Consider the following 21,853-nt stretch of genomic DNA (forward strand, 5'->3'; position numbering starts at 1 on the left):
GTCTTGCCTTTGTACCAGGCTATAGATGCAGGAGTGCTGTAGTATGCATGCACACTGAAACCCCTCATGCATCCATTTCACTCTAGCCCCTTTTGCCTTCAACGTTACCCCTCACAACCACCTGCTCCCTAAGAGGATGAATGAAGAAAACACAGAAGCGTTGTGATGACCACAGTCTGCTAGGGATTTGGGAATACATCAGCCTATGCCATGCTGCCTGTGAGTTGTTCACACCACATTAGAGCCCAGCACAGGACTGTTTTGTTAATCGTGCTTCTGCTGGATTTCTGATCATTGACACTATATTTTCAACTCATACCGCCCACAGTTTGTTTTTGACCGCCCGCAGAAAGGTTTTACTATACCTGCTCCTGCAACATTTTCATTGGGACTCAAATTAAGCTCTTCACTGACAGTTCAGGTGGACCCGTCAAGACCTCCAGACCCAAATACAAACAGACAGCATAATGAGAGAGAGATAGGTGAAGGATTTCCCCATTTCAGCACCATGGACAGAGACACAGTGTGCTTGGAACCTTGGATAACTGCTAATCATACTATGATTGTACAAATAATGTTATTTGACAAAAGTTACAATAAGTCAAAGATATTTTTGTCCACCCAGCTCTCCTTGACTTCACTGCAGTCAATCAAACTTCCAGCTCCAGTTTGTCCATCTCCCAGTGCCTAGAATGTGACATACTGTACTGTATACCACCGCTCTGTCAATACTTTGTTATTCCAGGACCCACTGTATCTTTCTTTTTACGCCCATTCCCACACACAGCAACTTAAAAAATGCCTGCTCCTGTGAAATGTGTGTCCTGCGGGATTACTGTCCCAATGGGCTCTACGGACTGCGGCTGTACTGCTTTCTCTCCTTGATCGTCGTCAGTCTCGTACCCTCCACACCCCCAGGGCACCCCCTTTTTAGCAAAAGAAACCAGACCTGTCAGACAGGACAGTAGAGGAGGGTGTGGAGGTTGAATAAATAAATGATTTGGTCCATCTATTATTGACAGTGAACTGGCTGGAATATCCTCTCTGCACAACAACAAGGGGAATTCACTCCTTTACAGTTTAAAAACAACCAACCAACCTCGGTATCAATATAGCCTTGTTTTAGTCTGATGACAGAATTCTTATCTTAAGACTGAGCCAAATATATGCTCACCTTAAAGTGCTTTCCCTGATTTATCCTTTGAATTTTCTTTATCAATTATTTGGTTACTTTGATGCTTTCTGGTTATTTGTTCACCCAACGCATTAGACAATTCACCTGAAATGAATTTCTCTCCAGGTGCTACAGTATATGTAGCCTAATACACACTTGAATACTCGTATTGCTTCATTCAGACTAATATTGCCTTTTATTATTTCATATTGTGTACGAGAGATATTTGTTTTGTTTTTATTTTCTTAAAGATTGTTTCCACTTTCCAGTACAGTTGGCCATCCTGAATCTCTGCTGATTTTACATGTATTTTTCTGTAGGTTGTTATAGCAATAACCTGAAGGAAAATGTGGCACTGTAAAGCCTACATCATTTTTTTCCAGAAGGCTTGTTTTTGTGGTTCAAGTGATGTTTACTTCTTCCTTGGGGATCCTTGGGGTCTGCTGAAGTCTGCTTTGTTAGGTTCTCCAGGTCACGTGGCCAAACCACTCACTCAAACTTCATTGTGTTGAAATATGCCTCATGCAGCATCATTCTGGGCCATCTCAGAATGCTTTTATTCACACACTGAATTCACAAATATGTGCTTCAAATTGCTGAAACCTTTTGAAAATTATGACATGTAAATGGTTACAGTAGCACAATCTTATAATTGATATTCATAAGATTCCCATAAGGTCCCCACTTTGACAACCTGTGTTAACATACTGTATGTCCACATATCCACAATTTGGATATGTGCCCTTCAACCCTTTATTGTAGATTTCACTGTCTGGCATAGATTTCACTAGTCTGACATAGATTAAGTGGTATATGTACTTTCACCAATCTGATTTCATACCAGTAGCCACTTTGATCAATATTCTTTTAGGAAGACACAGCGGAGATGATTTATTGAGCCAGGGCCTATTGCGGCCTTCACCCAGTAGAGACTATTTACTTGAATTGATTGATAAAAGAATAAAGATGAATTCTGCAAAGAAGATTCTGCATCTCAAAAGCCTTAACTCTACTTCTCATATGCGCTCTCCTCATTACATGCTCTTATTGAAATGTGCTTTGAAACCTATATGCTGCTTCAAGGAGAAGTATCGAGAGTTTGTCTTTTAGAGAAGGTTGGGGTATATCTGGGTCTAGAGGATGTTCGGAAATGTTCTGAGATGCAGCTGAAAATCACTTGGAGTCCAAAGGACTCACAAACACATAATAAATTAATGTACAGAAGCAAGTGTTTAATTTATTTTTTCTATACTTGTAGAATTATGTGTAGATAGATACTGTATGTAAATGGTGATAAAATGTCACGTGTGCAAGTGCTCAAGATAATTTTGCTATAGCAATGACAGCGGGATTCATGCAAATGTTCATGTGATGTATTATAGTATATTTCATGCAGTTGAAATTAAGGATGAAAGTGATGTTTTGACAGTGCATAGTGTATTTAAACTAAATAAATACTAACTTTTTCAACTATTCTGTCAATTTAGATTTTGTTTTCCTTTCCACATTATTCAAATAAATACATATACAAATGTGATTAGACTGGGGATCCTTGACCAATGACCATGTTTACGGTAATTTGTGAATCCTGAAGACCTTGAAGTCTCTTATCCCTATACCTCTACTTAAAAATACAGAAAAGGTTTAAATATATATGAATATATTCTGTTGATAACGTAACATTCATCATCAAACTATATAACAGCTAATTATCAGTGGTCTAAATAAGCTCTCCTCTCAATCACAGCATGTCTGGTAATGTTGGTCATATGTTTCTGCTGCATTGTGTTTTTTGGCTGTAACCTGAAGCAGCCCTTGACTGACTGAAGTTGGAGCATTGTTTGGTCTAACAACGGACTGGCTAATCATCGTCCCTCTAGGCAAGGGGATGCAGTGAGCCGAGTATGACTATTGGTTATTTTGGTTGTCTGCCTGCCTGCCTGCCCTGAAGTAAAGTTTTGTTTACATTAGCCACTGTTACATCTCTCTTGCTCAATGCTGCTGATAACTAGAATTGACAGATTCATCATTTGACCTAATTGCAGCAAAAAATGTCAGTTGTAAATTGCAGCTAAATGTTAATGGAACATAATTGGTGGCACAGAGGCCAGTGGTTTACACTGTTGACTCACAGCAAGCAGGTATACTGGGTTCAAATGTCTTCTTCCCATGCTTGCCTGGTTTCCTCAGGCTCCCACACCTAAAGACATGCACGCTAGCTAGGTACATACTCATGCTATTGCCCTTGACAAAGGTACTGGAATAACTCGAGTTGGTCCTCAGGGGCTACAGTGTGGCTACTCAGTTAGGATAATGCAGAGGACAAATTTCCCCAAGTAAAGGGAGATAAAGTATAACTTTACAGCAAGGCGTTTAACCCCAAATTGCTCCAGAACTGTTCAGTGGGCCTATATTAGTTGAACATTGTATGCTAAATTATCACAGTGATTGAAGCAGGGTATTGTTGTAAAAGATGGAATTGAATACCTTGTTGGCAGCAATTAAAATCACAGTATCACCATTTAAAAGCGCCTAAATGGATTGAACACAAAAAAGCCCAAGCATACAGATATATGGAACTCTTTAGTTATAGGAGGAATTAAGTGAGACACCTGTAATACTAATAAAGGGTGTAGCCTACATCTATATTGAATGATCATTAGTGAGACCTCATGATGGGACAACGTGTCAGTGTCAACAGTAATTTCTAATGACCCATGGGGCTCCTGGATGACATTTGAGTTGTATTTAGTCTACAATGTAGATACTAGATGGTTAAATACCTATACATGATGCCTCTATTATGTAATGGACTAATAGAGGCATGATCCATGTATTATATAGGTATTTAACCATAATCAATAATGGCCTCAGTAAAGCCAACAAATCAATGTTGTACTGACTCCCTTAAGCAGAGGGCAATTAGCATGACCTTAGACATCCCCTATGGGCCATTGCCACAATGCCACTTATATCTAGACCTCACCTATTCCCCAAAACACTTGACCACTTAAACCATGCTATATAATTTGTTTGACCAGGAGGTTCCCCAGGGATGAGTTGAGAGCTTAGTTGTAGATCTGCTGTTTTTGAATTGGTATCGCATAGGCCGAGAGAGAGATAGATAGGCCTACATTTTTAATTGAGCCGGAGTATGGCCCTACAACTTGTGCAATTGATACATGCCTATAGTCTAGGGCCGGCCTACTTGCCCAGTATGAGAGAAATCCATACAAAAATAACGATTTACTGTGAGACTAAAGAGGGCACGGGTTATATGGGTCGTGAATGATGAGCAATAGATCTATATTAAGCACCATGACCATATGCGCACGTGAGCGCATCTTCACTCGCGCGTAAATAACCACTGGCTGCCGTGCAAATAGGCCTACAGGCGTAGAATTGTATGAGAAGTGAGAACTCCCCCGATTTTCTGCACAATATAGGCTTATAGGCTACACACACCTGAATCTATGCAGGCTAGTGGTTCAAGGAAAAGTGGACAGTTCGTTGCGGTAAATTTACGATCTGACAGCAGAAAACAAAGAGCTCTGTCTGTCTGTATATTCGAGACATCTCCGCCAACAGATGATGCTCATCATGCTCGTCCGCGTGTCTCTGGCGGAGAGAGAGGGAAACGGGAGAAGCAGCTGCGCGTCCACGGCGCCAGGCGATGTACAGTATAGTAGCCACTGAATCAGTTGCGCGTGCACGATGCCAGGCAGCATGCAGATACAGTATAGGCTAGCCTACGCTGGGCACGGAGGGCGGGGTTTCGTCTCCAACATGATGATTCCAATCGAAATCAAACGGACTCCATACACACGGACGGATGTGTAATACTCTGACTGAGAGAGGATGATGCTGATGGAAGAGCAGTGACTTTTATTTGGATGTCATCTCGTGTACTACTCTGAGGAAAGAGAAACAATACGTTTGATCTCTTTTTTTAAAGCCCTGGTGCTTTCAAGGGTGTTTTTGATATTTATATCGTGTTAATTTATTGAGCAGCCTATATCTTATATTTCTACCTTTGTTTGCACATAATCTGTAGCCATGTCGGATTCCGAGGATATGATGGAGTTCGCCAGTATCGTGGAGCGAATCGAACGAGGAGAGGTGAGTATATATAGTAGCCTCTACTAGTTGAGCATCAGATCAGGTCAGGTTGATTTATGGTCTTGACAGATAATGGCCTGTCAGTGTCGGGGTGACGGTGCAGCAGCAGCTGCCTGTCGCCTAGGGTGCCGGTCCTGCGCTGTCATTAGATGAAGGTGTGAAAACCCACAGCCCGGCCTGCCTATACGTGGTACGGCTGGAACGTTGAACACGCAAGCATCGTTTAAATTTAAGCTACCGGTAGACCTATATCTTTATTTTATTCTTCCCTATAATATTTTGTAAAATGTATGAATATTTGTGTATTGTACGAGTGATTTTTTTATGTCCTTAAGCAATAAGCATTCTATTCTAGCAGATATAGTCTACTCTATTCCAACGTTCTATCATGTCAGAAAAAAACATTATACTTTAGGCCTGATTTCAATAATTAACAATATTAGCCAGTCTGACCGAAATGCCAGAGGACAGTCTCTCTAGGGCCTAGAGAGACTGTCCTCCTAGACTCTTGTCATGTGAGAAAGTAGACTGATTTGATCAATGTGGTGAGGTGGAAGATATCAGAGGGGAGAATAAGCAGATGTGCATCCTATTTGCTTGACTGCCTGACAAAAAGTGTGTGTGTGTGTGTGTGTGTGTGTGTGTGTGTGTGTGTGTGTGTGTGTGTGTGTGTGTGTGTGTGTGTGTGTGTGTGTGTGTGTGTGTGTGTGTGAGAGACAGACAGACAGACAGACAGACAGACAGACAGACAGACAGACAGACAGACAGACAGACAGACAGACAGACAGACAGACAGACAGACAGACAGACAGAGCTTTATTGCTATATATGGTGCATACATGCCTTGAAGGCATAGCTGAGTCAAAGTTTCAGGAAGCAGATTTTGCATCATGTACAACATTTAATTATCTTGCATGTTAGAGCACAATTGATCATCTGTTGTGGAGGAAATGTATATGGTTTTTATATAGGCTGCTATATGATACTTAACACTGACTCAAATTAAATTATAGCCTACAACATACTATTTCCTCAAGCAGAACCTTTGGAATGGTTCTGTTTGGCCACCTATCGGAATATTTTGATAGTGCATCCGTGAATTGGATGAACTCTTATCTGGAGGGGAGAGAACAGGTGGTGGATGTGAACAGAACCCTGTCCTCCTCCTTCCCAGTGAGCTTCGGCGTTCCACAAGGAAGCATATACCTTTACTATTCCCTAATTTATGTTAACGAGACGACATTAGCATGTGACTGCAATTTGTTCTTGTTCCCGGATGACTCTGCACTCCTGGTCTCAGACAAGGACAAATTGCAGGTTTAAAAAGATTAGCTCTGAGCTCGGTAAAATGTGCACATGGCTCACTGATAACAAACTGTCATTACACCTGGGCCAAACTACATCTATTCTTTTTGGGTCCACAATTAACCGCAGTAAAGGCAAAGATTTGACGACCATAAAAAGTTGTCTGTGACGCACAAATTGATCCCAACCCACTGTTTGGTAGAGTGGGGGAGGACAGAGTAGGCTACAGCAACTTGCAATGGGCCTGGTCTTCAAGATACTCAAGGGACCACCAGTGCCCATGTATCTGTCAAACTACTTCAATAACGTGAGAGACACCCACAGGCACCAGAGAGAGATCCACTGATCTCGTTCAACCTAGATTCGGCACAAACATGGTGCGGTTAAATCAACTCTATGGGTTAAATTTGTTCAACTGGTCCTAGACAAGCTTGACATCAGAACTTTTCAAAAGAAAAGTAAAAAGACTTTAGGATTAGGATAACACAAAAAAAGTCCTGGGGACTTGTTTCAATCCTATATATTCAATTCATTAACATTGTAGCCTATAAAATAAATCTTAGTGCTTTATCATGGTTTCGTCCACAATAGCAGATTTTGTATTGACTTTAGTTTGAAATGGACCCATTCTACATACTGTGAAATAAAATGTTCAATCAATCAATCAATCAATGAAACATAGTAATATACTATGTACAAAGGAGAAAAGGGAAAACATCAGCAGTGAATGACATCTATCGGAAATTGCATTTACCTCCCCTTGTGGTCTCCTGATAGATATAGTTTTCCAGGCTATAGTTTTGAAAGAAACCAGTGATTCACATCAGCTTTTAATGGATGGTGTCAGCCTGTCAGGGCATTCCACATTTTGGTGGCAGAGTAGGCCTACTATAGACTAGAATGAGAATTTTCACGTGTCTCTCTTTGGCTAGTAGCCTACCAGAATGGTGATGTTCCCTCTAGTATTAAAGGGATATTCTCACTAATGTTCATGATGTTCATTTTATTTATTATTTTTATTTCCAAGCTGTCTGTGGGCTGTGGGCAGTTCAGAAACTCGTCATTATTAGGCAGATTTAAAAAAAGATAAATAGGCTTATTTAGATTTTTATTATTGTGAGAACGATGGCTTCTTTTTTTGTATTGCAACTTTTCAGGAATAGAAAGCCTGCAGCTTGCAGCTTAGCTTTGATTCCCCATTGATGATGTCACTGGTGGATGGGCTTCTGAACTGCCAACAGCAGCTGTGTCCAAAGTGCGGCCGGCGGGCCAAATGCGAATTTTATACGGCACACAGTATAATACAGTATGGGACATTTTTACATTAAAGTTTTTTAACCTGGGCATTTTCCAGAGCATAATTTCTCATTGTTACTTGTTCCTTATTTTTATTTTTATTTATTTGTACCTTGCTTGCTTGGTTATTTGGTAACATGACATAAGGCTGAAAAAAGGCTGAGATACACTTTTTGTTCCCAGCACACACCTGACAAAAGACCATCGATTATTAAATATTAATGATGATAGAATAGTTTAAATCGGAAGCTGAATTATGTAGTTGTAGTATGTAAAGTTTGGACACCCCTGGCCTACAGCCCTCCCATGAGACACAGGCTGAATAGATTTTTGTTATTTTGTCATGATCATTAGTGAGGACCAATTATATGAAGATACTGTAGGTTGAAAAGTAGTGAAGTGGTCCTTTAAAAGGATCTAAAAATAACCTCATCATCATCATAATCATGGGGTTTTCAACAGGTTGGTCCGGCAGGAAATGAGGAGAGAGATGGGGAGTGACCTTAGAGTATATATATGAATAGAGAAGGCACCCAGAGGAAATCTTGAGGCGAAATGGACATAGTGGCCGAATGAAGGTATTGCAGCCTGGCCCCAAACACATGAACGCGCTGTCCGTTGACTAACATTGTACACGTTCACGACGGACGACGCTCACGCGCGTTCAACGGCAGCGCGTTCATGTGTTTGGGGCCACTCACCATTGCAATCCGTCCCAGAATGCACTCTGTTCCTACCAGGAAGGAGGAGTGAATCCGCCTCATGCGCTTTTGAGCAACTTAATGCAAGTGGATGGGAGGAGAACTCGGGTGTCTTCTCTATAGATATATAACTCTATGGGAGTGACCACCAGGGGGGCAGTCAGACAGATATTTCGTGAAGCCACTAAGGAAATCGGGACCAGCTGGGCTCAAACGGAGCCAGCCAATGGCCAGCTGGGCCCAAACGGATCTAGAAATATGGCAACGTACAGTGCAAGGAATTACAGGCTTCATTTTACGTCCATGTTAGACCCGGGGAACGCTTTGTCGGGGTGACACGCAGCAAAGGCCGCGTCGGGATCGGGAGTCGAACCCGCAGCACGCCATTAGGTGCCCGGACGGTTGATTGAGTCATCATTATTATGAAATGTGCCCATAATCATTACTACATGTCATCATGTGTCCTCTATCAGTAGTCTACTATCAGATAGAGTGAATGGAATAAGGGATGAATAGATCAGTGGTTCTCAAAAAAATAAAATAATAGATAGATATTTTGGCTCTGCACCACTCGTTTATTTCACTGAAATCAAGTCAGGATTTAATTAAAATCTTTTTATCCAATGGGCCACCTGCAGGCCTATTATGCCATGGTCCACTGAGAAACAAAAGTGGTAGGCTAAGAACATGCCCATATCCAATCCCAACACAACAGTGGTCCCCATGTTGATTCGTCAGGGTCTCTAGTTCACAATCAGTTGAAAACCCCTGTCATAATCAATAACTGTGAATACAATATTCAGCAAAAATAAACGGAAACGTCATAATCGTGCAGCCATACTTTAACGCACTGCATATACATCTAGGCGGCTAGGCTTACAGCTTTGAATATTGCAATAATAAGAATACTTGACTTGTCTTTGTTGTTGTCAGAGCTCGATGTTGGTCGGATATTGATGGAAGTGGAACCTGTTGGTTAGACGTGGGTGAAACCTGATGCCTCGAGCTGCAATAAGCCCCGCCTCCTCATTTGAATACAAATGGCTGTAACATTGTTCCCATGACCCCCTCTCTCCCTCCTCTACTCCGCCCACTCAACCCCTACTAGGCTCTCTGTGTGAGACTCAGTCCGGTTGCTTGCAGTTGCATTACATTACATGCACTCTGACTCTGTCTGCAGCACCGAACCGTCTGCTGATTCACCCGTTCTCCGCTGCTGCAACGTCACAGTTTTAATTCATTGTCTGCATCTTCTCAGCTCGTGTTGAAGAAGTTGTTGGTTAGATCAAAACAAAACGCAGGGAACGCTATTTATACTCCAGCATGTCTGCAGAGACGCGACGCAATTCCTTTGCGGTAAGTGGCGGTTAAGATGACAATGAATGATGAAGTTTCCCTGCTGGAAGATGAACATTTTGATCGACTATCGATCAACCGCGGTTAAGTCGTAAACATGATTTAGCCCTCCCGTGTGTCTGAACTGAACCGTTTCTGCGCTAGTCATAATTACACTTGTAACCTGAATGACTTCATGAGTTACTTGATTGGGATTGGGAATCGGTTAGGCTGCCTCCTATCTCCCAGACGACACTGGCCTCTGTTATTGTTTAAACGTCCCCTATTGCTTGTGCACAGTGTCAGTGCACTGCAGTTTCTGAAACGTTATAAGTGATAATTGATTTATTTTCTCTCACAGCATTGAATGGGTGTTGGAATGTGACCAATGTCTTGTTGGACAACCTGGAATCAATCAGTGATCAGTCAATCAATCAATCAATCTGCTCGACTGTTATTGATGGGATTTGAATTCCCCCAAAATTAAAATTGAGGAATATCTGGTATACATTTATCTACAACCATACTAGATAATGGTGTAGCATTGGCATTTGTCTTTTACCATATTGCCCGTTTGTCTATTTTTAGACCAGACTTAATCCTGAACAGTTGCATAATAAGTATGCTAAAGATAACCAAGCACCATTGACATCATGCCATGTTTTTCACCAATACGTTGCTTTAGTGTAGTAGACTCTACTACTTTGTATGCTCTACTAAGTAGAGCATACAAAGTAATACCCTGTCTCTTCATTTGGATTTATAGAGTTGGGTCAGCTATATGTAGCTTTACCAACCCTGGTTTTAATTATTAGTTTTTTCCAGTAAGAAGAGCCTCGAATACCTGCACAGTGACATAAGCAATAGGTCTATTAAAGTTAATTAATAGGCCTATTGGCTATGATTCACTGTTTTCAACTGCAGTGTTGGGTCAGCTACATGTAGCTTAACATGACCAACACTGCAGATAACAATGAATCATAGCTAATACGCCATTTTAACTTTAATAGACTTTTCTCCACTTTACGTCGAGCCTCAATTCTTACTGGAAAAAAAACATCAAATAATGGGCAAGTTAAGCTACATGTAACTGACCCAACACTATATATGCCGACCTCTAGTCCCCCAATCGCTACTAAACTACAGTACTGCCAGCAACACTTATTTTGTCCAAATGCATGCTGATTTTGAATACCGGTTTAAGCCATTCTCCAATTAAAATGATTGTGTCCTTCACCAGGTTCCAATCAAGAACATTGAGCGGGAGCTGATCTGCCCTATCTGTAAGGAGCTGTTCACCCACCCTTTGATCCTGCCATGCCAACACAGTGTCTGCCACAAGTGTGTCAGGGAACTGTTGATGCTGAACCATGAGGACTCATTTGATGCTGGTTCTGAGTGCTCCATGCCGGGAAGCCCTAGGTCCAGGGTGGGCTCGCCTTCCATGGAGAGGCTGGACAGGCTATGTCGATCAGGTGGGTCTCGGGGTAAGGAAACGTCACAAATAATTTTCTCTCTATAGATTGTTGCCAAATACCAAGAAGATTTCCTTGTTCTTGTCGGTTAGCATTTAGCGTTTACAAGGAACTTTCATCCCCACATTTCTTCTAGGTTGTCTCTGTTATCAGGTTGCCCAGATAGTATCATTCCATGTAGACAAGAACCCTTACAAAAGTACATTACGTAATTACGGCAGTGTGTATTAAAGGGGATGAAAGTATCAGATTTATCTCTGGCTTTGCCCAATGAAGAGATGCTGAGTTCCGGTATTTCCTGTTATATTATCTGCCTGCCAATTCGCCTATCTTCAGTTTTAGTCTTTCCATCAACTCAGTGGTTGCATTTGACAAATATGGATTGCTGAAACCCATTATCTAAATGCAGAAAGCCAGGAGGCCACCGTCAGAACAAGACCTTACAAAAGGGAACGGAGAGGAAGTACGTATCTACGGTATTCATCATTACCAATTTAATTCTTCATTCCAAACAATCTAAGAGTATTGCCATTATCAGAAAGGAGCTTTCATGACTGGTATGAAATACTGAAACAATTATAACCCGGCTCTGCCCAGACATTGCCAGTCAACACTTGCTCTTCATACATACCCGGCTTGTGTTTTCTGAATTGAAGTATTCAAAATAGGGCAATGGAAAATGACAAGCTCTAAATTATGTCTTAACAAGTGAAAAGAAGCTTTGAGAATGAGAATCTCTCTCAGGTCCTTTATGTGTTCACTGTCTGTCTGCCATAGCCCCAAGACATCATCTTCCACATCCCCTTCAATAATGCTAGGGATTATTCAGCTTAGAATGTTTTGAGTAAACATGCAGAGTGGAAAAATGGCTATAATTTGTAGGATGAGCATCAGCTTGCCTTGCACTTTGTTTTACAGAACAAAGCAAGTTATTATAGCCTTCCTGAGTCATTTAAACTAAACTCGTAGAAAATACCCCTGAGCTGGTCGTAAGGACCAGGAGGAGTGGGATGTACAGTAGGGGATATTCACAGTGGTCACAGTGTTTTCTTTCGTAATTTACCCTGCATAACGTATGGCATTGCTAAGGCAACGCCTGAGAAGGTCAATGTCTAAGCTCAGTAAACAGAGTGGTGGGACAAGGCTGCCTTTCTGATGGCCAAGAGAGCTGGGCTGTATGCCATTTCCATTAAGTTGTTCACTCATTTATACCCTCATCCACTTCTCTTGACACCGTTGGGACATTGGGTGGTTTTAATAACCTCATTCAGACATTTTCATTTAATTGTGATTCATTTTTTTTTATTAAATTTAATTGGGTGAAGTTCGGTGAACATTGTACAGACTTTTCAACTATAGATGATTAAATACCACACCGACATAATTAGCCATGACATACTGTGATATGTAAACTTTACTCCGACCAGTACAGCTAGTATAAGAAACCTGTTGAATACAGAATCCAGATGTGATAACTTCTCAAACATATGGAAATGAGCAGATTCTTCGGAACAGTATTCAACCGTGGTCCAAAACCACTGGACTTGGACTCCAGAACACAGCACCCTGTTCAGGCTCACTTCAGCCTGAATGACTTCATTCTTTATGGCCGGAATACATCTGTTGACAGAGGAAATTTAAAAAAAGAAAACAAGTCATGGCCTATTTTGTTACTTCAGAAACCAGTTGAGCAAAAGTATCATTCTAGAGTGTAGGAAGAATTTATTATATTGTTTGACAGAAGGTGAATTAATAGATGTTAAAGCTTTTTGCACAAAATTGCACAGTAGCTCATGGACCAATACTGTAGCATCCGTAATGGAATGTGAGTTCATTCACACAATATGAAAAGTCAAGGGTCATGTACAACTGGAATTCAGTTTGGGATTATTCAGTAGTTTTTGTGTAATTGCATTACATCAGCAGATTAACAAACATGTTTATCTGCACTGTAAGTAGATCTTTTCTGTAAGTATATTCAGGAAATCTTGAGGTACATTATGATCATATTAGCTTTCAACAGAATCACTAATTCCCACTATTTGCATTAAGCACCAAGGATAAACCTGATTGGCTGATCAGATCATTGGCAGCTGTGGTGACGTAACCCGCCTGTGGGTAATGAATGAGGGATTAGGCCTAGGTGAAGAGAGAGAGCGAGGATAGACTCAAGGCTATATTTATCATTCAGACCAGTAAAGAACACACAGAACTTCATCAATGTTTTCTTTTCTCTGCACATTATGTTGCTGCCTGGGCTTTAAACCAAGCAAGCACTTGGCACACAACTGTTTTATGTTGCACTCAATCCCAGCACTATTGCATTTTGTTTGTGTCAACCGTTGACTCTTGACAAGTGCACCTTTCTAATCATAAAAAACACAGGATGGTAGTTGTTAGTTCACTAAATCCCTGTGTATTTTGTATTGTTGAATTTTAATGGCTGTAGAGTTGACAATTTGAATCCCTACTGCACATTTGCGGTTTACTAAAATGATTGTCTATTGCTGATCAAATGACTCCTTAACTTCCTTATAGTTTTTTAATGGTTTACACATTGTGCCACAAGACTTAAGCAATGCACAAAACAAGCATCAGCTGTAATTTAATTTTATCATTTCATTCAGTATGCATACTTAACGTATAGTAACTTCATTTTGCAAAACATTACATAATCATATTTTCTTTTAAGCACAATTAACTTTTCATCAATTGTTTTAAACTGTTTTCTTTTTCTTCCAACTGTCATGATTAAACTGTCATATGGGTTTCTCTCCTATTCCATTTTCATCATGATGACACATGCATATTTGTTTTTGATTTTCTATCGTTGCTCACCTCATTTCTCTGTCCATTGCTTGCAGCCTCAGTACGAAGGTCATTTGGAAGTCGAGGTAGACGTGGGGTCCATGTATTGAGTAGCTATAGTAGTGAGTACGGTGTTATTAGAAACCCCTATGATCCCTAGTTGGATTCTGCTCCTACTCTACTGAGACTCTTCTTTTACTTGTAGCAAGGCTACCATTTCAAACGCACACCAATGACCAGATATAATTTAAAAGGTTTTTGGGAGGGTTACTGTATTTACATTTTTAACAACACGCACAACATAAATAAAATAACATGCAAGTGCTTTTCCTTTGCAGTCCGGCCTTACTCCAAAATTGATTTGTCTAAAGAAAGTTGCTGAAATGTACTGACAATTTGGTACATTTTACACCAAGTGAATTCATACAACTGACTTCCCTACTGCTGCATGTCTGGATCTTATACGTTGTTGGTCGTGTCAGAGACAGAATGACGTATGGCTTTTTCGTGCATTTCCAAATGTCCAAAGATCAGGAACGGTTAAAATATTCTAATTTGCAGCTTTCTGGAGGCAGAATGGTCCTTGCCTTTTCCAATTACATAAGTCTGTGTAATACATATACATAGAGTGGATATAATGTTTTTCTTCCAGAAAGTGGCATTATGTATCCACTTTCTTTTGGCTTTAGAAGAATAAAAGTGAAGGAAAGAAGAACAGTCACAGCTTTGAACGAGTGGTGAGTCAACAAAGGAGAGGGTGAGATTGTATCAACCGAGGAGCAATTTAGAAAGAACATGGAGAAAATCTTAGTTGAGGGAGACATCAGTGATGGAAATGGAGAATATTTGAAAAAGAGAGAAATGTAGTATAGATACAGGAGAGGTGCCTTGGGAGCAAGTGCAAAAGAGGAATTGAAAAGAGCTGAGCCAAGAATTGGAAGGGAAGGGGTAACGATGTTGCCTAGGCTTAAAAGAGAAATGGAATTTGTTTGTTCCTTGCTTTCATTTAGAAGTCTATGCAGGCAACTAAGCTTTCTTCAGAGGGGAGGAAGTGTAGGAGCTAATTCTTATGTAAAACACACGCATGCACGCACGCACGCGCCAAACAACACGGGGAATACCTACAATATGTTTGGACTTGTTTAAACTTTTAAATCCGTTTGTCTGTGCCTTTAGGCAGAGATATTAGCCTAGTTTGTTTATGCTTCATCTGTAATTGAAACTACAAAAAGTTTTAAGACGTGGCTCATGCCAAATGGAAGGCATATCTTGTTCTGACAAATGAGACATTTTGTGCTAGTTGAAGTAGGAACCCTAACGGAATTCTGGCCAAACACAACAAAAGAATAAATACTGCTTTTGTTTGCCAGATTAAGGGGTAGGGGCCCTTTCTCTTCTCTCTGCTTTAAAAAAACAAAACTCTATTGATATTTTAAGAAGAAATCCTCTAATGATCTCTTCAGGTCTTAAAGAAAGTCCTGCAAGTCTAAAATACAAATATTTATTCACTAGAGGAAAAAGCTCGGATTCACATTTTATTATTTGCTGTATTGGGCTGTTTATCCGCCGTATCTATAAAAATGGGAATCTGAAATTAAAGTTTTGCTTTCCTTGGAGTGCAGCTAGGCCAAAACAAGTGTATTCATTCATTTGGCCTTATTGAACCAGTTTGTAATATATTTTACAAATATCTGTCAAACTGCAAATTAAAAAAACAGCCTTACACTAGTTACAAAAAATATTTTAGTTCCGTTTCATGATTCTTCAGACATTATGTTGAAATCATATTATCCTCACAAAATGCACTTCACTGTTCTACTATATTCTTCCTTTCATGACTGAGGAAGAGGAATATTCTAAATTAGTGGTGTTACTTTTTCACTTGCTCAGAATGTTATGTCTAAAGATATTCTTTCTGATGGAACAGTGTTTGGTAGACTCGTTTATGTCCTGCGGTCTTAGGGTTGGCTGAATGGCCTTTTGCGTTTTGATGATTCAGACATTCTGACTGTGGTTCTGTAGCTTGGCCAGAAGGTGCTCTGCAATGACTCGTCAGTTTCTGTCCCCGGCACGCCCGACCTCTGCAGGTCTACAGATCACCACACACTGCGGCAGAAAACCTGTCTCCCTAACGCAGGCACTCCGATACACACACACAAACGGCTAGTTTCCTGCCTCTCTGTTGAGCTTCCACCTTCTCTGCACTGACCTGTCCCAACAAGAAAAAAAGCCTATGTACAGAGTAGACGTGCACTTGCGCACACAGTTTCCCAGCCCTTCAGGTCGGTCCATTTTTGTCCTCCTGAATCTTCAATAGGTTTCAGTGTTTGATCAATCCTTTCATCTGATGACATCAAGCGTGTTCACTAAGTTACTTCATATTCATCACCATCTGATCCTCGCCACAATACTGCCATAGAGGTTTGGCAATACAAGGGGACATGATTCAGTTATTCAATGGTGTAGCCTTAAATCTGAAAATTACACTAATGAATGGTTAAAACGCCTTCCAGCACTAGACATTCCACATGTTCACAGCATGTTAGTAAGTTTCCACATGCTTGCTTTGCTGCCACTGCTTTTCCCCTCAGCTAGTACTTACTTAGAACAGAATCTTTGAATTTTCTTTTCAAATACTTTGTGCCTGAGAAGTGCTTGATTTAATTTTTTCGGTGTGAGCTCTTGAAACTAGCTCTTGAAATCTAACATTTACACCGGCATCCACATTTCTCCAAAATCCTTCAAATAATGTTACAAGATGTTTTGAATGTGGGAGATCTACACAGTCACACTGCGACATTAAGTGGTTAAATAAATCCAGCACTACTCACCGTTTACCCGCAATTCTTTTCTTTTGGTAAAAGTCTGGCTTGCATAATATCTTTTTGCCTTTTAGAAAGTTGCCATTTCTTTCCATCTTTTTTTAAGTATTTGTGATTGTAGTGGTTTGTATCTGTCATGTGATATAAATGTATAAGTTTCCATGTCTTGTTACTATGCAGCTGCATTAGTAACAAGGACAGAATTACTCTGAGACTCTTAAAGCAGAGTTGCTTTTAAGAGGCTCCTTGCTTTGTGTAAATGAGTGTTGATGCGTTGACCTGGACAATTAATTATAATGATAAAACGATGTTTTTAATGGAAATTGGTTAGTTCTTTCTCAAATTCTAATCTGAGTTACATCACCTGTTTCATTAGCCATATTACAGTTCGCCACACTTTATTTTCTTTTTGATCAGCCATCAGTTGAATTTGTATCTCTGTCCAGATCATTGTGTAACACTAACATAATGTAACCCTATTTAAACTGGTAACTTTAAAATGTCTTCCTGGAAAGAAATAGTTTTAGAGAATAGTGTCTCCTTTTTGTATGTCTTCCCCATTCCCAGATCTTTCCCTGATACTCTTGGATGGTTTTACTTTCCTTGTCTCTTTCCTGAATGACAATGGCCCAAATCTTTAGAGAGTTTGCTGTAGTAAAAATAGCCATATGGTTTTTGGTCATTAAGGAAAGAAAAGAAGGAAACAAAATGGGTGCATTTTCATCCTCTTGGCTAAGTGTACGCCGTGTCCACACTTTGCTCAACAGCAGCTGTCCTTTCCAGTGATCATCCTGATTCCGTAAATACTCTTGGCACAGAGATCCTAGTTAAATGTCAAGTCAATGAGACAGAGATGGTCCTGGTTTTACATTTTAAATCCCAACACGTTTGGGAAATCTATTCCAGGAACTGTTGAGCACAGTGCAAAAGTGGCCACGTCATACCTGTGAAAATGATACCCAAGTTGAGATCTGGAACAGATCGGACAGAGAACAGAATAACTTATTTCTGTTATCTATGCCTCTCCACCAGGCTCCATCTCGTCTCCGGGTTGGCGACGGGGTTCTGTGACGCCACGCGTCACCGCCATCCCGTGCCCTGGGTGCCAGCATGACATTGACCTCGGCGAGCGAGGCATCAGCATGCTGTTCCGGAACGTTACTTTGGAGAGCATTGTGGAGCGCTACCGCCAGGCGGCACGTGCGGCCGTCGCCATCATGTGTAACATCTGCAAGCCTCCCCAGTTGCAAGAAGCTACCAAGAGCTGCATGGATTGCAAGGCTAGCTACTGCAATGAGTGTTTCAAACTGCATCACCCATGGGGAACCCCCAAAGCTCAGCACGAGTATGTTGGCCCCACCACCAACTTCAGGCCCAAAGTAAGCAACGTTATGGGACTGATTATTCTCGCTGACTACAATGTTAAAGGGATTGTGACATTAAAAAAAAGGTTTTGGAATTGTTTTCTAATCTCAATTGCACCCAAAAAACATGAACTTTTAACATTCAGTAGATTTTCTGTGATCTGGGGTTTTCTGGCTCAAACGGGTGCTCTGATTTGCCGGCAGTAAGTGACATCACTTACTGCAAATCCCATATATGTCAATGGGATTTGCCAGCAGATGTCACTGTTTCACACTGTGTTGCCTGTTTTCATTGTAGCTCAAAAGGCCCAAAAAACCCCAAAGAAAACTTCAGACCACAGAAAATCCACTGAATGTTCAAAGTTCAGGTTTTTTGGGTGTAATTGAGGTCATAAAACCTAAAAGAAAAAAGAAAAATAAATGAAAATGAATGTCATAAAACCTTTAAGAACTATGTATCCTTAAGCCGATTTTAGACTTAGTTGTGCTGCATTGTCACAGTAAAAATGCTAAAATCTTGCTTCGCTTTGTGAGCTTGTAGGTCTATTTTTGCATGCGACACTGGCGTGCAACTAAGAAAAAAGCTTTACTTTCTCCAAACCCCATGATCAATAAATGGTAACTTTGTTTTTCATGATTTAGCAGTTACAAATAAATTAGCCAATGCGACCGAGTTGGTTTCGGTGCAGATTTGTGTTAATTACATTTTGGTAATCATATCATCACAGTGGTCTGTCACACTGCAACTTAATACCCACTTATATTTGTGTGTGATGTTCAGGTGCTCATGTGTCCAGAGCATGAAATGGAAAAGGTCAACATGTACTGTGAGGTGTGCAGGCGCCCGGTTTGTCATCTCTGCAAGCTGGGAGGATCCCACGCCAACCACAAAGTCACCTCCATGAGCAGTGCCTACAAGATCCTCAAGGTACTGTGTCACTAACCCTGGGTTGGCTGTCATAACTGCCATTCAGAATGTCACAATTTATCTTGGTAAAGTTTGTATGGAGACACACAGATATTTGATCATATGAAAGTATAAGGTATTTGCACTTGACTCTTCTGAAACACTAACTAACTAACTATGTGGTGAAAATGATCTCTCTGCACATCTGATAATGAGGAGACTTTCTCAGTGGTTCAAGCCATTCATTCTCTAAGAAAATCTTTTGTGAAATGTAATGAGATGTAATTGGTTATGTTAAAACACAAATGGCTGTCACAGAGCCGCTGTAAATTGTATTTATTTTTACTGACCTCTGCTTCATTCGCTCATCTCCTGTTAGATTCCTGTAATATTCATGACTGACCTCACCTGTAGCTTTCCTGCCTTACTCCAATCCAAATGTATCAGATTCCCTTTGTTTGGACATCGAAAACCAGTCTAGTAAACCAGACAATTGTCAACTACCTGTCCTGCATGTGTTTTCTAGTCCGGGAGCCGTGGAGGAGATCAAGTATTTTTTTCTCGGCTGATTCTTGTAGCTTGAGGTCACCTCTAAAGAATTCCAGAGGGTGCCCAGTGATATCCCTTGAGCATTTTTAGTTATTAACTCCTTAATGCTCGGAACACTAACAGAAAATAAAGCTTTATGGTATTTAATGCAAAGTACTTGGTCTACAGTGTTCGTCCGTGAATGTGGATATGCACAATGTACTTGATTCATGGTTAATGCAGTATTAATTAATGCATATTACTCCTTCATGCCCGAAAACCCCCAAATCCCATAAAATATATCTTTTGAGATCTAAATGCATAACATTTGCTTTCTAGAGTGTTTATCCATGAATGTGGATATGTACTATATTTGACTTAGGCTTAAAATAGACTTAAAATAACCATGCTTAAAAAGAAAATAAATCCCATAAAATACAATAATCAATGCAAATGCAACAAATTTGCATTGCAAAATAAATTCTTATTTGGAAGTGGTCATGTCCACCATATCTCCTTTCCTATGAATTAAGGGGTTAATAACTAAAAATGCTCAAGGGATATCACTGGGCACCCTCTTCAATTCTTAAGAGGTGACCCCAAGCTACAAGAATCAGTTGAGGAAAAAAAACTATCTGACGAAACCACGTTCAGCCAAAAATCAGCCTTCGGCTCCCAGACTATTCATCAGACTAGGCATTTGTAAGGATATTCAATTGAAGGACTTAAACATGAGTTGTACAATGTCATGGACAGGTGGTTCAGTTGTGCTAGGCATGATCAATCAATGACAGAAAACGGTGGGGAGGGGGGGGGGGGGGGGGGGTGCGTGCATGGACTGATTGTTCCCTCTGTGATAAGCTAGTCCTTGTCAACACAGGGACTGGTCTTATCAATATTTAATGTGATCATTTGTACTCGATATTATCTGTGTCTTCTCAGACTGCTTGAGGCCATATTAGATGCCCGCACAAGCCTGAAATCCTGCGTCTGTCTGTCATTAATTGTACTGCACAATCATAACTTTATCACTGATATAATACAGTTGTTTGCTCTTTCAGCAGCAGTTGCCAGCATGTGCATTATTAGACTAGACTGTCCCCGGCCTGTCATATTTGTTAACAGTCTCACGTGTGTGTGTGTGTATATGTGCTGATGTTTTGTTAGACCTAATGAAACGCACATTCTTAACCATCTGATATATTATTGTTTCGGTCTCCAGGAGAAGCTGGCCAAGAGTATCCATTTCCTCATCAGCAAAGAGGACCAGGTCAGGACTCAGATTACTGATCTGGAGACGCTCATCAATCAGACTGAGGTAATAAATCGGTGGTTCGCACGCTGCTGCTGCTGCCTGCAAACCCCCCAAAAATCTGTTCACACCTCAACCCAAATGGACCCTTGCGTACGGAACCATTTGTGCAGGGGGGGGGGGGGGGGAAGAGTTATTGGTTGGTCCATTTGGTATCCATTTAAATCAACACTGAGGTTTTTAATGTCGATTCTATTCTTTCTCTTGAACATTTTACAATGAGATTGTTGTGCTACCTCTACACTGCCACAATGTTATTGCGCTGTTCTCACTATATTTAGAAATGTTCTTTTACCCTATCTTCTGGGCCGGTGGCAACTCTGATTTGTGTATAAAAAGAAAACTCAAATCCCTAGTATACACAGTGCCTACTTGAAACCTTGTTGTACAGTATACTCCATATAGTGTCCCCTTATTCCTTTAGTTAACCAGCTATGACTGACTAGGCCATTTTTAAAGGAAGTATCCCTCCACCACAAGAGGAACATGTACTACTCCCATTTGTTTTCTTCCACATGCATCAGTGTTTTATATACTGTGGTCTACTGCTCTCAACCCGTAGGTCATTGTCTCTGTTGCTATAGGGAAGGTCATTTAAACAAACACCATGCAAAGCACACAAACATGGAAATATACAGTTTTGCATCCTCTCATGGGGCTATGTCAAGTCTCTGGCCCTGTTCTGATTACTTGCTTGTTGTGTTGTG

At 40.6% G+C, this 21,853-nt stretch overlaps 1 protein-coding gene across 4 annotated transcripts in view; it reads left to right on the top strand.

Moving 5' to 3' along the window:
* Positions 1-5,043: 5,043 nt before the first annotated feature.
* trim36 (tripartite motif containing 36) overlaps positions 5,044-21,853 on the top strand; it is a 33,529-nt gene continuing 16,719 nt past the window's right edge. The window contains exons 1-5 of one of the 4 annotated variants that reach the window (XM_083783146.1): positions 5,044-5,293; positions 11,171-11,417; positions 18,068-18,414; positions 19,181-19,327; positions 21,057-21,152. In XM_083783146.1, the coding sequence (XP_083639272.1) occupies positions 5,231-5,293; positions 11,171-11,417; positions 18,068-18,414; positions 19,181-19,327; positions 21,057-21,152 (900 nt within the window). In that variant the 5' untranslated portion in view covers positions 5,044-5,230. Of the gene's footprint in view, positions 5,294-9,784; positions 9,952-11,170; positions 11,418-14,272; positions 14,336-18,067; positions 18,415-19,180; positions 19,328-21,056; positions 21,153-21,853 lie in introns of those variants that run through there. The other 3 variants (XM_083783147.1, XM_083783148.1, XM_083783149.1) reach the window with 3 other exon arrangements.

This window comes from Protomyctophum parallelum (genome assembly GCF_964188405.1).
Source record: "Protomyctophum parallelum genome assembly, chromosome: 15".
NCBI classification, from domain to species: domain Eukaryota; kingdom Metazoa; phylum Chordata; class Actinopteri; order Myctophiformes; family Myctophidae; genus Protomyctophum; species Protomyctophum parallelum.